Source organism: Poecilia formosa, unplaced genomic scaffold (genome assembly GCF_000485575.1).
Source record: "Poecilia formosa unplaced genomic scaffold, Poecilia_formosa-5.1.2 Scaffold153, whole genome shotgun sequence".
Taxonomy (NCBI): Eukaryota; Metazoa; Chordata; class Actinopteri; order Cyprinodontiformes; family Poeciliidae; genus Poecilia; species Poecilia formosa.
In genome coordinates this window covers 1,289,997-1,306,837 of record NW_006800092.1, presented here as the reverse complement: position 1 = coordinate 1,306,837, position 16,841 = coordinate 1,289,997, and the positions used below count along the sequence as shown (strand labels likewise).

General features: G+C 40.5%; 1 protein-coding gene across 8 annotated transcripts in view; it reads left to right on the top strand.

Moving 5' to 3' along the window:
* The window catches only part of glceb (glucuronic acid epimerase b), a 69,177-nt gene extending 53,489 nt beyond the window's left edge, over positions 1-15,688 (top strand). For all 8 annotated transcript variants that reach the window (XM_016677322.1, XM_016677321.1, XM_016677324.1 and 5 more), the window contains 3 exons: positions 1,041-1,286; positions 10,290-10,582; positions 11,631-15,688. In XM_016677322.1, coding sequence (XP_016532808.1) covers positions 1,041-1,286; positions 10,290-10,582; positions 11,631-12,362 — 1,271 coding nt within the window. In that variant the 3' untranslated portion in view covers positions 12,363-15,688. The remainder of the gene's footprint in view (positions 1-1,040; positions 1,287-10,289; positions 10,583-11,630) is intronic.
* The last annotated feature ends 1,153 nt before the right edge of the window (positions 15,689-16,841 follow it).

The window sequence follows — 16,841 nt, the reverse complement described above, 5'->3', positions numbered from 1 at the left end:
GAATTAAAAGAAAAAAAAGAAGCACTGCTCCACCTGATCTGATGAGATACAGCCCACATGAGTGATGGAAACGTCTGTGTCATTGTGACTGCTGAAAGGGGGGCGGAATCCCTCTCTTGCACATAATTGGTGATTTGAATTGGAGGAAATGTAACTGGAGGTCTGCAACAAAAACATCGCAGAGAGTAGCAGAAAATGGTGTGGAATCGTCTGCTGCTGCTATTAAATGCTGCTGACAGTCTGGAGTTAGGAATTGATTCTGCACAACCTCTCACACTAATGTTTCACCCCATAGTCCATAAAATGATCTGCTTTTACTGTAAACTGGATATAATTTGCAGCTAGTTGTCATGGTTTTGTGTTTTTTTTTTTTTCTTAGTCTGGACAAGCATCATCTAAACAGAATCTCCAAAGTTTAATTGGATTGGTTTATGAGCTTTTGTCAGCATTAACCGGAAAACCAGAGGAAGCAAATTTTTTTTATGCAAACATGAACATTGTTTTGTTTTTTTTCCCCCCCAAGAGATGCTTGTGAAATATGGTTTCTTTCAAAATGTGCCACAAAGGAAACTGAAGGAGGAACAACAATGGTTGTCATGAAGGGGGTGAAACATTTCCATCCCAAATTGAAGTTTATGACCCTCTTCTTAACTGGATGGGCTTTGGTGGCACATGCATCCAGCTTGTCACAAGGTCTCAAAGTGAGCTATCTGTTCATCAGTAATTCTCCTGGCTGAGCTATTTCTGTCAGCTGGGGACAGCCTGCAGTGAAATGCAGCAGATTAGCTTAAATTTCCCAACATTTTTTGATAGTTTGCTCTCACTGGTTTATTTCATTGGTTTTGTTTGTTTTGTTTTGTTTTGGGGGGTTTTCTGTCTTGCTATTTAGCGTGACCTTTTTCTTGTTCAAAATTTGACGACATAGTATCGGGTTAGATTTCTTTCTTTTTTTTTTCTCTGCTTGTGTAAGTTGAATCTAAATCGAGAAATACTGCGAATGAAATGTATATTTAAAATCAAGCTTTTTCCCTTCCGCTCAGGCGTGCCACTCTCCACCCAATGGGGCCCTCAGGGTTACTTCTATGCCATCCAGATCGCCCAATACGGTTTGAGTCACTACAGCAAAAACCTGACTGAGCGCGCTCCCCACGTCGAGGTCTACGATACGGCCGAGGAGAAGGACAGCAGGGTCAGCACCGCGTCCTGGAGCGTGCCCAAAGGTTGCAGCCTGAGTCGTGTCCATGACAAGACCAGATCTACCTCCGTGCGTTCGTTCAGCGCTCCAGGTACATCTCCCCTCCTATTTGGCCAGATGGCCTCAGGGCAAGCCGCTTATCTCTTGTTTAACTGTGGCTGCAGCCGGCTCGATGTGCGACTGCACCCTCAGGACAGGATGGTGCTCTGCAGTGAGTCACAGCCACAGTGGGAGGACTCTGCCTGTTGTGGTTGACAGAAGACATGCTGCATAATGACATTCCTAGAAACTTGAATGATTTAATAATCAGCAGGCTCAGTGTCGGATCTTTAATCATGCTTTGTTTGCTTAATCAGTGGGAAATTTCCACCTGATGGGACAGAGAGGAATAACTCCGGTTAACGTTGTTCAGTCAGAACGTGAATATATGAATATTAGTGGCTGGAAATAAGAATCCAGGGGGCAGATGAGTAAAATTCTGCCATCTTTTGAAAACAATGCTGCGTTTAACTTTTTATTTAACATCATTAAAAGGTATAAATCTGTAGGATCATCACAACATTTTAGCAATATACAAATTTAAATATTTAAGCAAATTTGCTTAATTTGTAGCCCCTCTAAGATTGTTGTACCATAATAAACAAGGATTGGAACTAATGATTATTTTAGTAATTGATTAAGCTTTTGATTATTCTGATGATTAATCACTTAATCGTATAAAAAATGGCACATTTTACAGATTTTTCATTGAACCACTTAAGCCTTTTTTACACATCATCAGGAATACATTAAAAGGTGAAAATTAATGTATAATTAAATTTATTTTTTAAATAAAATATTTCATTGGCTAAAATGCAATAACAGCATAAGTCAGAACCAGGTGAAGCTAAAACTAGGCCGCTTGGGGAGTTTGGGCTTAAAAACCTATTTATAGATGAAGATCTTCAATGCTGTATATATCATGAAATTACCCATTTTGAGTCTGTATACACCAGTTAATGATTAATCGATTTCTAAATTGGCAATTATTTGGATAATCAATTAATCCATTTAATTGTTTCACCCCTTCAGCAAACAAACCCATGAATGAACCTTTACGGGTCATTCTTGTCTTGCACATCGATACAAATCGAACCGATAAGATGACAGACTGTGTGAGCTTTCAGAAGGTTCAGCTGGGAATGTGAAACTAAAGATGCGTCTCTGTGATTTTCCTATTTTTTTTTTTTTTTTTTAGCTCTGTGTTGCAATAATATTTTCAGAATTGTACATCTAAAACATGCCTGTACCTTGAGGACAAAAACCCAATCCATATACCATAATATTACAAACATTGTATTAATGTTTGTAATAGCTAAGTAGATAGAAAAAGCCTAAATTAAAGTTATTGACTCTTGTCGTATTACAACAGTATTTGGAAAACAGTTGACATCTTTGTCTTTAAAAATACTTGGGTGTTTTATTTTTTTTTTTTACATCAAACAACATCTCCCGTTAAGGAGCCAAAGCTTTGTGCTGCAAATGCCTCTTTCATGCAGACAGCGGTTATAAATAAAGCCTTTGACTATTCTTGCTTGAGCTTTGAAAATTCTTCCACACCAATGAATATTAAAAAGTATATAACTGTTTGTCTCCTTAAGTACAGCAGTAATAGGTCTTCAGATGAAGAGAAGTTTCATTTCTTGTAATAAAACTGACTGGGGCGTAGCGCCATCCTTGGTGCCATTTCAGTGTGTTTCAACCCTGAGGAATCTAATTTAATTCAGCTGCTTTTCTTCATATCAGGGCTCATATGGAACTGAGGACACTGGGCACTAAGCCTCTGGCAGAGTCTACTTTCGTTTGTTGTGTGCAGTCTTCTCACACATTCAGACATTGATTTGGAAAGCTGTGGTGGGGAAAAATGCAGAGCAACTTCAACGCTGAAAAAAAGCTCAGCTTTTAGGAGCTTGCACCAGGCTGATTGAGATTTACACTAAGATATCGCTGTTACAAATATAGGCTGATTATCCGAGTATTATTGCCTTAAAAGAGGTTAGTTTACATTTTTTACTTAATGTCAGCATTGTTAAGAGGATTTAGTAATGTTACTTTTGTTATTGGTTCTGTTTTCTTTCAAAATTGGATCATAAAAACTTGCAGTGTCCTGATCCAATATTGATTTCATATATCAGCCAAAGAACAAGTATCGGATTACGTTGGCCTGCATCTTATCTCTTCCGTATAAAACTCCAGCATTTAGTCCGTCCCAGCATTTCTATTCAGCAGCTCTTATATCCCCCATGTAGACCCATTGATTGATAATAAATGGCTTCATTGCTCTCATGCCTATTGTTGCTGACTATTGTTCTTTGATCAAGCCTTTTCTAACATTACACACTTCAAAATAAGTAATAAAAGTATGTATGATATCGTATTGGATCAATATCGGTTTTGGCCAATACTCAAAGCTGCGGTAATAGAATCACATCAGAAGTGACCGAGCTGTGTTGGGACAACCCTCATAAAAAACCTTAGCTGAACAGTTTTGGAACAATTGTAGCAATATTTTTTAGGAACAGATTTCTTTTCTTAAAAAGAAATTTAGGCTCTTGAAAAAAACTTTAAGAAACTTTTTTTCTCAATAGTTGTCTCACATTACTTCATCAGGTAACAGCTAAAAAAATAAGCACCCTTATTCTTGTTGCCTCCTCCATTACATTGTAATTATCAAAACGCTGTAGATTAGAAACAAATCCATTAATCCGGATCAGTCAGTGGTAATTATTTAAAGCAGTAGCTATTGAACGTCTCACAAAACTGTTAAAAATCCTGAACACCATTTTAGTGCAACATTATATTATAAAATATCAATATTTTGTGCTCTTAATTGTTCATTTTAGACTAAAAACTAGTCATGTTTGCCTCGAACACAATTTGCAAATCCTTTCAAGCTTCTTTTAACTTCTCTTGATTTAAATCTAAATAGAAATGTTGCCTCCAGTCAAAGACTATTCAGTTATTGTGCTGTCAAACAGAAGACATACAATGTCTCTTGGTGGGCTTGACATCAATAAATGGGACTTGACTTTGTATTTACCATTGAGATTCGGCGTGTAGCTTAGGTTTACAGCTGTATCAGGACCAAAGCCATGAGACAGATGACAGAGTTATTTCTGGAAGTGGGAGAAAGTCGAAATCTTTTTACCCAGAGCTGACTGTGAGCGGGCTTTATTCTCCTCTTATCTCATGCTGATATTTCCAGGACACACACACACACATTCTCTCCTTCTCTCCCTTTCTCTGTTGAGCTGCTGTCTCTATTATATTCCCTCCCTTCCCCTTATTCTCCAGTTTTCAGCTGCTCATCATCACCACTTTTCTTTTCATTTCACCACTCTGCACCCCCTGTCCCCATCGCTCCTCTCTCAGGTCAAGTCGTCCTCATGGCATCCTTTCCTCAAGATCATCATGCTTCCATCACTTCCCCTCCCCCTCTTCTTCTCCTCTTTTCATCATTAATCTTCTCTGTCTACCCCAGATTTCTGTCAGTCTTCCACTGCTGTTTACTCATTTCCACCCACTTACCATCCCTCTGCACTCTTGCGCTTCCTCGACATTGCCGTCATAGTTTCCTGATCCGTTCTAATGCCCCTTTCTGCTCCCTCGTCAAAACTTTCTCGTTTTCTTCCTCTGCTGTCAGGTTCTCTTTCTGTCCCTCCACCTCCCTCTCTTTCCAATTTGAGTCTTTTTTTTTCCCTCCTCGCTGTATCTAGGACACGGGTGTTGAACAATCTCTCAAAGTCTCTGACAAGTGGATCAATTGTCTGTCCCCTGATAATAACCTGCCATCTACCATCCACACATTCCTTCACGAAGCCTTTCTACCATTGAGCACCTTTATTTTCTCAGTCCCAGTATGGTTGCTTGATGCTTCAGAATCACATTTTGTACCGATCCTGATAAGATGTATACATGCAATTGCAGAAAAACTGCTTTTACCCATCCTTTATATATATATATATATATACATGTGTGTGTGTGACATGTCAGACTACTCTGCCTGGGTGTCCATGGTGCTGTGCAGACATTGCATGACTGTTCACCTCTTTACAAAATGTGTGAAAATCTGCTCTAGGCCAAATAAAGTCCCAGAAAGCAGCTGCAGCATCCAGGTCTTTAGAGCAACACAGTGTGATTGGTTAAATACAGCAATATGCTGCTTATCAACCAGCGGCTTTAGCTAATGTGGCCCAGTTTTTCGGTGGTATATAGCTGCACACACTCAACGCCACTCCAGCCCCACAGTCTGAAATCATCCCTGGTTTATGCATGATGGTATTTCAAGGTTTGTGCAAAGGAAAACCTGTTTGCTCTACCTTACAGCCTCACATAGGAAAATGATTAAAATGTAACTGCTTATCAGAGGGGTTGTGTGTTTTAGCATGAATACAGTTTTAGCATAATAAAAAGTTCAAGTTATGTCATTGGCTTTAGAGCTTGAGATTTGTCGTTTTTGCCCTTCCTATTTTACATGAGTAAAGCTTTAAGGTTGCTGTAGGAATGATAATGGGCATCCTCATTTATTTTTTAACTTGGCTGGTTTTATATATAACTTTTTTCTTTTTTGCCTTTTTAACAATACATGAAATATTCAGTATTGTAATAAAATGAACAAGGAAGCCTTTTCAGAACATTATTTCTTAATCAGTAAGGATCTGAAACAGAAGCACATTTGCCTTGTTAAAGTGCTTAAGAGATCCAGCTGCCTTCCATTTGAAGCACTTAGGATTTACCGTGTCCTAAATATTTAGCTTTCAATTTCTTAGTCTAGAGAATAAGTTTCCATCGTCTCAGCCTTAAGAACAGGATATGGGTCACTCTTTCTCCAAAATGGATGCTGTACTTTGCCAAGTGTCTTAAATTGGTGCACGGAAGTCTGCTTTTCAGTGAGTTATAACGTTTTGGGCTTACTGTGAAATTAAAAGATGGATTCTTTAGGTGTGTCCAAATTCTGCATCCTTCAGAGCAGTGGTTCCCAAGCCCTTTGGGTTGTATTTTAAGAATATTTTACTTTGTGGGAAAGTTTTCTCTCATAATGGGGTGGGGGTTCAATTTTGTATGATGATGTTTGTGGTATTTGCAGTGATGAACTTCACAATAAATGGTCTTTGAAGCAGTTTCTGACAATACTGGTATTTCTAGATATACCACTGTATATCACTAGATTGTCAGAGCTCCAAAAGCTATATAGTTATTAGAACAGTCTACTTCTGCACCCCATTTACAGTTGGAGCATTAATCGGCATGCAATACTTGCATTTAATCATGTTTATTGCAGATGTAATGAAGTCAATCCCAATTATATTCTCACATGTTCCTTCAGAATAAATTTCAGTTCTTATCAGGATAAAAAACAGCCTCCATTAAGCATGAACATGACCAAGTGAGGTAACACTTTATTTGAAGGGGTGTGCATAAGGCTGACATGACACTGTCAAAAACATGACAATAACACCTGTCATGAACATAAAGAAGTCTTTATGAATGTCTATGACAGTTGTCATGAAGTGTCATTTGGTAAATGATGACACTTTTAATGCAAAGTTGCTCTAAAAGTTGCATTGAAAGTCCATTAAAAATGCCAGCTTTGTATTAAATTATCATAATTTACAAAATCATGCAAAGTTGGCATTTTTAATGGACTTTTAATGCAACTTTTAGAGCAACTTTGCATTAAAAGTTTTTCTTTGCTCCTGTGATTCTCAGTACAGGCCATTCCTCCTCTGCCTCACTTGGTGGATGCTTGAATGTGAGACGGCAGCAGTAGAAACTGTTGGCAGTATCTTTTCCGCAGCTCTGACAGCGCTGCAGGAGAGTGAACAGTTTACAGTGAAGATGACATCAAAAACTGTAATACTGGGTTACATGCGTGCGGCGAGTCCCCTGTGCATCATTAGGCAATCTGAATCCAGCTCAGGAATAGAGCAGGCTCCCTCTACCAATAAACATTGCATCACTGTGGGAAAAATAAAGACCATAAAGGGGAGAAACGGAGTTGGATTTGTGTTTATTTGCCAAAATGGAAGAAGATCTCTGGTGACTGGCCCCAGATCTGGGCCCCAAATAGGAACACATGAGGGTATTTAATTCAAAGCTCCGCTGACAAATGCTCTCCATTTGATTTAGATCACTTTAGTCCTTTCTTTTCCACTTGAGATGACAGAAAAACTGTTATGGACCTGAATTATTTAGCAGAATTGAGAGGGGGAATTGAGGGGGATTGGTCAAGAAATGGTCAGCAGGGTCTCTCCAAGAGCTTGGATCCAGAGTTTCCATGGCAACTGTCACTCACTGATGGGAGGTGGTGTTCCCCATCGCTTCAATTACTGCTTGGGATTAAGTTCAGAGATGCTCCACAGATCCAGGACAAACAACTTATGCGACGGAGGACCCCCGGCTTGCTGAAGGCGCAGTGGGATGTTTGCTCCCAGCTGGATTCAGTGATGCAGCGCTCAGAACGAGTCAGAAACGCAGCAGTCTCTTCTTTCCAGGTAGACATGCTGTGTCTGCACTCGCATCTGTAAATAATCCATCCTGTCAGTCTGGAAATGAACTTGGTTGAAGGTAGTGGTGCAGTGGGTTTTAAGCACTTTCTGCTTTTAGGCTCCCATCCCCAACCATACCGCATTCTCTGCATCCTCCATGTGGTGAGATCACAGATTTAGCTGCTTGTCCTCTATAACCAGGTGTCCATTAATATCTACAGATCATCAAAGGTTATTTTAAGCTCAACCAAAATCAAAACAAAGCTTTTTTTTAATTATTTAAAAGAAACAAGATAAGCTAGCAGCTTACACTCAATCATTTGCTGTAACTCCCACCAGCGATCAGACAGCAAGAAGCAGAGGTATTATAGGGCCTGAACAGGTCACCAGTCCATTATAGTCAAATTATAACCAACTTGAAATGTATGTTTATTATTATTAAACATACTCTTTACGACTCGGGGTGCAACAAAAAAATTTGCTAACCAATAAACCAGCCACCCAAGTTTTCTTAATGTTTTGAGATCTGCAATCATCCATAAGATTCCACAGATGAGTGCAGATAATTTCCTGTGCGATTGTGAGTGATTACTGTATTACTGTGGCAAAAAGGGGGGATGTATCTGGGAATGCAGAGGGAATTAATGACACATAAAGCCGATCTTTTCCACCAATCTTATTTACCTCTGCAAAGCTCTGAAAATGAGCCGCTGTCCCCTTTTGCTCTGCTGTGAGAGAGCGCTGACTGACCCACCCACCAGGTCATGTCTGTATGTGTGTAATAAATAATAATCACCTCTCTGTTCCCAACTTAGCAGTTTTGTCGCAATATTTTCTGACTTTTCAGATCCAAACAATCGGTATCGGCCAAAAGCGGAATTTGGTGCACTCCTAGATGAGAGAAAATTAAATAACTTGGGGTTTTAAGGCTGTTATCTGTTGAAAACAAGCAGACTGGAATTACCTCCTTGGAAATAATGGATTAAATCATACGCAGACTGAAATGTAAAACATAAAATGGACAAGAAAAAGACCCATCCTATTTGCACGTACTCTGAGGACGGTGTGAAAATCTGGTGTGGATAAAACATGCAGAGATTGCGAATGAATAATCACACGCGTTTCGCTGTCGCCCCGTCATTTGTCACATGTTCCTGTGCCGTTGATGTGCACTGCAGGTCCTAACTGTGCATATGTTTTCAAGCGCCCATCTCTCTTGCTCACCAACGTGCCCGAGCTCGGTCTGCGCTGACATATTTCCAGCAGCGTGTCATTTCTGTTTCCCGGCTGATTGCTAAACAGCCACAGAGCCGAGCAGTGGAGGTGGAATCTCGTCTGTATTCCCTGCCCATCCTTTATTGATGGCAGAGTAATCACAGGGCCAGAGTACAAATCCACTTACCCTCTGCTTTGCCTTAAGTAATGGATTTATGAGTGCATTAAAGAGCCGTAGTCATCCAGAGGCCCCTGCCAGACTGTCTCTCTGCTCATTCTCTCCCTGATCGACTGTCTTTGTGTCTCAGTCGGACTCATCTGCTTCTGCTTTCCCAGCTCCTGTCATGTGAGATCTCTCTGTCTTCTGATTTCCAATCGTCTGCTCCTTGTTGCCTCATTTTCACTCTCTCCGGACTTTGGCTGGCTTTGGGAGTGTTTGTGCGACCCATCATTGCATTACCCTCTTTTTTTTCTCCTGGACTTATATCCTCTCATCTTTTATCCTCTGGGAAGCCCTGATTAGAAAAAGGGAAAGAAAAAAAAAAAACTTTTTCATTTTCTCCTTGAAGACCAAGGGAGCCTGGCCGTCAGAGAGAGCTGACTCTTGAAGAAGTTGGAGCTTTGGGGGCTCGAGGCAAAGTTGGCGCCAACTTAACTGCCTGAACTAAACCGACATTAAAGCAACTCTCTCGGTGCAGAGCTGGAGAAGAAGGGTGAAAAGCTGAACTTTCTAACTCTGAGCTTTGCAGGGAAGAAATGCAGGAACGCAGATGAAAAAGTTGCAGCATCACATCTCTTTCTATGCGATGTTTTCATCTGCTTCTTGTCGCTACAAGGCCCCTTTTTCCTCACATCCTCCTAATTAATCTCATTGTGTGGTGACACATCTGCAGTGCGCATCCCATGAGAGGTTTGTCTGGGTGTGTGTGTGCACTCTGCATGTCTTCCATTTATCTGTCACGCATACAGCAGGGCACTTCACACAACTGATAACAATACAAGACGCTTGCTGGTAAGAGAGGTTTTGACCATTAATTATTTCAAAGCTTGCAGAATATTTTTTGGGAATATTTGAAAGTGGGAAAGTATTTTCTGCACTAGAAGAAAGCTCATATAAATAAACCAAGAAAGGAGAGTGCATTAAAAGATGTAGATAAAAAGGCTCCTAGTCAGTCTGCTGGAAAAGGGCATCCAGAATTCGTCAGAAGCCATTTTATGCAAGTCAAGTGAGGTTGGAGCCTTTTTTTTATCTTCTTCTTCTTCTTTTGACCCAGTACACCGCTGTAAAATCTCAGCTAATTCTATTCATCTTTCACACCTTCCCTCCATTACTCCCCACCAATCCCTCACAGACTCCTCAGAGGGCGTTTCCCTGCAGCTGGGCAACTCGAAAGACTTCATCCTCAGCTTGGACTTAAAGTTTGCCTCCAACGGCAGTGTGTCGGTGGTCCTGGAAACCACAGAAAAGGGGCCTCCCTTCACCATCCATTACGTTACCAACACGCAGCTCATCGCCTTCAAAGAGCGTGACGTCACCTACGGCATCGGGCCTCGATCCTCCTGGAGCACGCTGACCAGAGACCTGCTGACCGACCTCAGGAAGGGAGTCGGGTTGTCGAACACGAAGGCTGTCAAAGCCACAAAGGTTGGTTCAAACCAGAACTCGCTTGTGGATAACAGTTACGGAAAGTTTATTTAAAAGGTTATCGTTTACAGTACCGGTAATCTTTTTTTTCTCCAAAAAAGGCCTTTTGAATATCTTTTTCATTCTTTACAAACCACAGAATTAAAGTAAATTAGTTAGAAATTTGGCAGACAATAATCGATATTAGACATCTCTCTCTATAATATTTAGTTATCGTTTTAGGATGCAGTTTTAGAAAAAAAAAAAACTATTGACAAGTGGCATCATTACCAATATAAAATTAATGATGAATCCTGTGACTGATTTATTTTTGATAATTTGTTACTTTAGTTGAGTTAATGCAAAAGATGTCCGCACATCCTGAAAAAGCATTAAATTTATGTATCTAAAATTAAGTCTGTAAAGTGATTTATGTTCATTAAATAAAATGTTGGCCTTAAAAACAATCATAAGTCTTAAATTTTGTCTTGGTATAACCATGTAACATCTTTTATTCTAGGTAGATTTCTTTTTCTCACAGGACTTTTCTATCATGTAAAGGTTTGCGTCGTGCGCTGACATGTGTTGAGGCAGTTATGGGTACCGGTGCCAAGTTGCTAATAGTTGCTAGCTGTCTAACTTTCTTGAGTCCATCATAGGTAAAAGTAAAAGTATTTGCATGTGGCTGGATAATGTTTGTCGTCGCCACTGGCTCTCTTCTGTTGCCAGCCCATATGAAGCTGCATGCATTCTGTGCAAAAAGAATGCTTGACACTATAGGGGTTAATGCTGTAGTGAGTTATATCCCATGTGAGAATCACAAAGCTGCTAAGAGCCACAAAATGACCCCAGAAAGTTAAATTTTGTTCCCCTGAAACAATAAAAAAAAGCATTTCTCTTGCACCTTTCTGTCTTAAATTTTGTAATAATGGTTTTAAAAAGTCTTGAATTTGAATTGGTGAAACCTAATGTTGATGTTATTTATGGGGGTGATTGTTACAAGAGTTTTAAAATAAAGTCATACATTTAGACCCTGATTCTTTCTAATCTTGTCTGCGTTTCTGCCCAGATCATGCCCAGGCGGGTGGTGCGGCTAGTCCTGCACGGACGCGGCTTTGTTGACAACATCACCATCTCCACCACTGCCCACATGGCCGCCTTCTTCGCCGCCAGCGACTGGCTGGTGCGCAACCAGGACGAGCGAGGGGGGTGGCCCATCATGGTCACCCGAAAACTGGGCGAGGGCTTCCGGCCCCTGGAGCCCGGCTGGTACTCGGCCATGGCCCAGGGCCAGGCCATGTCCACCCTGGTGAGAGCCTACCTCCTCACCAAGACCCAGGCTTACCTCAACGCTGCCCTCAAGGCGGTGGGACCGTACAAGGTGCCTTCAGCGCAGCACGGGGTCAAAGCGGTGTTCATGAACAAGTACGACTGGTACGAGGAGTACCCCACCACGCCCAGCTCGTTTGTGCTCAACGGCTTCATTTACTCTCTGCTGGGACTTTACGACGTTGCTGACACGGCGGGAGAGATCCTGGGCAGAGAGGCGGGGCAGCTGTTCAGCCGTGGCATGGAGTCCCTCAAGGCCATGCTGCCCCTCTTCGACACGGGGTCCGGGAGCATCTACGACCTGCGTCACTTCATGCTGGGCACGGCGCCCAACCTGGCCCGATGGGACTATCACACCACGCACATTAACCAGCTGCAGCTGCTGGCATCCATAGACAACGCTCCCATCTTCAGGGATGTGGTGAAGCGCTGGAAAAACTACTTAAAAGGGATTCGTGCAAAGCACAACTAGTCGAACTCAGCAGATTTTACAGCTGAGTTTAGAAGAGAATCAATGTTTAGGCTGTAAGAGCAAAGCAGAAGATTTTATAGAGAGACGTGTGTGTGTGTGCGTGCGTGTGTGTGTGTGAGTCACTTCTGGTTAACGGCCTGAAAGATGAGTTGCGATACTTTAACTTTGTGTGCACTGTTGCGGGTTTGACATTTTCTGCTACGTTGACTGTAGCTCAAACTTTGTGTCCCTGGAGCTAGTGTTTGTAATTCTACACAGACCTAGCTTCAGCGTGTGAGTGTTTGCATTCATAAAGAACGACTGCGTGTTTTGTAAAAAAAAAAAAAAAAAAAATCAATGTAGAAAAAAAAAATACACATTGGAACATTTTTGACTTTCTTTAATGCATCAAGATTTCTCTTATACGTTTTCTACTTTAAATTAGATTTCAGAGGTTTACTCAAGTAAGCTGTGAAATTCAGAGTGCGTTTCAAATGTTGCCAAGAGAAGTTAATGCTATCAAAAGATAATTTAATAGTTTATATTTCTCCTGAGCGTGCTCATTGATAGTTTTAGTCACATTTCATAGATATAATAATGACGGTGAAGGATTATCTCAGTTTTTTTTCTCCCTTCTCATTTTTTCATGGGTTAGTTTGTCTAAAAATATACAATAGATGTCTAACAAGCTGTTTGAAGTCAGCTCTGAAGGATAAGCAATGGAGGTAGCAGAAGTGTATCCGAGATAAACCCGTCAAGCTTTAATCTTTAACGGTTGTGAACGCTGTTGCTACCAACAACCTCCTCTTGGCTGCTTTGCTGTGGTTTTTTTTTGTTTTTTTTTTATAGGACACTAAAACAGCAAACCAGGCCGCAGGCAAAAGAAAAACCTCTGCTTCTCTTTGGGTTCACCTTGGAAAGTTAACGTGTCGTCTGTGAGACTTCTTCAAGGCGATTGCAGCTAATCACAGATCAGGAAAAGAAAAATTAGCAAAAGAAACATTGGCCGTTCCTTTGCAGAATCCCTCACATTTATTGGCACCCCGACTAAAAATGCCTAAAACACCTTCAGATAAATTAATCTCGTGCATAATCTCAGTCTAGACTCTTTTTTTTTTCCAGATTAATGAACTCAAAAACCTAAGGATTTTTTTAAGACAGCATTCTGACCATCTTCCCCCTTTGGATGGATATCTTCCGTGTCCTTGTTTCATTGCATCTTCAGTACTTTTAAACTGTAGAAATGTACGAGTTTTATTACACGTCCTACTTGAACGGCGTGCTCTCGTCTTTCCTATTTTGAAGACTGGCAAAGAGAAATGTCTATTTCATACACATGAAAAAAGTTAGTTACATTTTTCTTCCTTTGTTAGAGGCTCCAATCATTAGTTTGATTTTCAGAACTTCAGTGTGTGATTATGGTATTGCAATAAAGGATGGATTTATTTTAGGCATCTTTTTAACTAGGGATGCCTACAGATGTGGAGAGTTAAGTACACGACTCAGGAAAAGAGCAGATCGAAGCCAACATGTTCCCCTTTCTTAAAGATGTGTTGGCAACACGACTGCGACTGGAAACGGTTGTTGCCTCACTTACCAATGCTTTTGTTTGCCGAGTTATAAAAGAAAAAAACCCACTCCTAATTTAGCTGTCAAACAATTAAACCATTGTTCATTTTCCTTGCGAATGTTTCCATCTTAAGAAGCCTTTCTTCTGTCTCACTCTAGTCTCGATTATTCCCAGAAACAAGTGTGGGTGGTGTCGACGCGCGTGGAGGTAGACGGATGTGGGCAGCGGAGCCGCAGCTGTCACGTCGGTTCAAAGCGTTTAGATCCAGACAATGCCAGCAGCAGCTGGAGGTAAATTCTCAAACACAGACGCTGCCGGTCCCTGCAGACTCCTGTTGCTCCCTCTCACCTCCTCTAAGAGCGTGAACCGAACCGTTTTTAATCCGAGCCACGCGGAGGACGCTCACAACTCACCCGGCTAATAGGGTGGAGAGGCCGCGCGCGGTTCCGGTCGCTGGCTGCGGATGAGTCAGCGCCCTCTCCAAACAAAGTGGAGCTTCTCCTCGGCATCAATGGAGCTCTGATCGATCTGCTTTATAGATTAACACCGGGAGTTTCGGGGTGAATCATCCTTTCGCGGGGAGGTGGTGGGGATTTTCATTTAGAAAAATTGTGTAATCGGAGATCAGATCGTATTCCCACACAGTCAGCTTTCAAGTTTTAATGCGCGCTAAGCAGACAAAATCGAAGGACCCTGTGATTTATTTTGATGCGGTGCTGGATTGAGTTAATCCTTTTAAAGCCGAGACATCTCGTTCTGTTTGGTTTATCCTGGAAATGGAAGTTTTTACTCACTCCGTGTTTTTTTTTGTTTGTTTTTTTGCACGTTTCTTCTTTATTACAAAATTTATTACTTTCTTTAAAAACCGAGAAGCATATGAATCATCTTTTCTCCATTTTGCTCCTCGACAGTATTCGCATAATTGACACGCGAGGCAAAAATACGTCTTCGAAAGAGGAACATTAATAACTGAAAGTTTTGTGTTTTCATACAAATTTCTGTTGTTTAAACCAAAGTCACTTGTCGGGTACATTTATTTGTATATATTTGTGCAAACTGACTTCCATTCAGCATTTGGCGTTAGGTCTCCACAGACACATTATGGAGAAACACTGCCTTTGGATTTTAGGTGTAGACTGAGTAGATTATAGCAAAAGAAAAATTAATTTTAAAAAAACTCATATTAAGCTTGCTTATATGAAAAAGGAGATTTGTGCAGCAGCCAGTGGTTAGTTTAGTCTGCTTGCTAATTCGGAGGGAAACCAACCGAGAGCTGCAAGCATCGTCTTCTTCTCCAGGATCTGTCGGGTTCATAATCTGCAGGTTAAGTTTGTTTTGGTTAATAAAAGCACAACTGCAGGTTATCGTCAACTGATTTGTTGCATTTCTTCTTGAATTTTTTTTTTTCTTCCTTTCTTTTAGGATAATGTGCAACAGCTTTACTAAGCTGCTATTGTTGTTCACTGTGTAAAAATGGGTATGAGAACTTCTTTTCTTCTCACTTCAGTAGAATCTCTGATTTAACAGAAATGTTCAACATGACGGCCTTTTGAGGTCAGTGTGATTTATGCAATAAGATGTTTACTGGGACTGGTGACTCCGCCACAGACCCAGAGTGGTTGTATAGACTTTGCAATCTAAGCACAATGTGCAAATGCTCCCATTTTTTTAGTCCAAGTAAGAGGTGTTTATATACAGAGTAAATCTTTGTGCTTTAAAACTTTGCTTTGTAAAGGTGTAAAAAAAAAAAAAAATTAATAAAATCATTTTTCTTAAACTTCTGTGTTTCTTCATATCTCTGACTGGAACTCATCTGTTTAGCTAATTGTTACTATTGAGGTTTTTTGTCGGTCCAGCAGCAAGATCCGCAACCATTTCTAATACTTTAAGCGAGATTCCAGCTTAATTTGCTCTAAAATATGAATAAATAAAATCAATATTCCTGGGATTTTGGTTGGGGGAATAAAAAGCACAGAGTATTTCACCACTTTGCAGAGGAAACTGATGACTAAAAAGACATTTTCAGAAATAAAATAAATTTCCTCGTGTAATGTCAGATTTACTTATACACTGCTGTAAATAAAGCTGAAAGCATAGGCTCACATACACTATAAATGTCGCATCATTTTTTTTCTCACTGATAAATCAGACTAAGCTTATCCTCTTTTAGGTCAGACAGGATTATCAAAACGATTTCTATTTGCTTGATGCCAGAATAAAAGGATTTGCATAGTTATCGGAGGATTCTTTTTTTTTAAATTTACATAACATTAACATGCATTTAAACAATTTCATAAAGTCCAGATGCACGTGTCAGATTTGTAAGCTTATAACAGATTAATCGGAGTCACACCTGTGAATGTATCTCAAGACAACACCTTAAATAAGCTGCTTCCTCTCGCATAGAAAATAGAAATTAGGTAGGAAGAGATTGATGGGTCTCCACAAGTCTGGTTCATCCAAACGTACAATTTCCAGCTGTCTGAAAGAGCCACATTCGTATGTTTATAAGATTATCTTTCATTTTAAACACCATGTAAATGTCTTCAGAGAGGAGACTAGTCCTACGCCTCAGAAGTGAACGTGTTTTTGCATAAAACACTACAAAATAAAAGCGAAATACTGTTAAAATGCTGCCTGACAATCCGCTCAGAGAGGAAGAAGTGGAGAGCTTAATTTTAGGACATGCCCTATTTTCTGATTAAACTAAAAATGAACTCTGACCGTAAAGACCAAAGAAGAAGCCTTACAATCCTGAGAATGCCATCTCAGTAGTGAAGTATGATGTGTCGGCATCGTTTTCTGAGGTTTTATGACCCAGGAGGGACTGGTTCACTTCACAAAACGGATTATATCATGAAGAAAGAACATTAGGTGGAAATACTGGAGCAACTCCCGCCAGAAAGTTGAAGCTTGGTCACTAGTGGGTT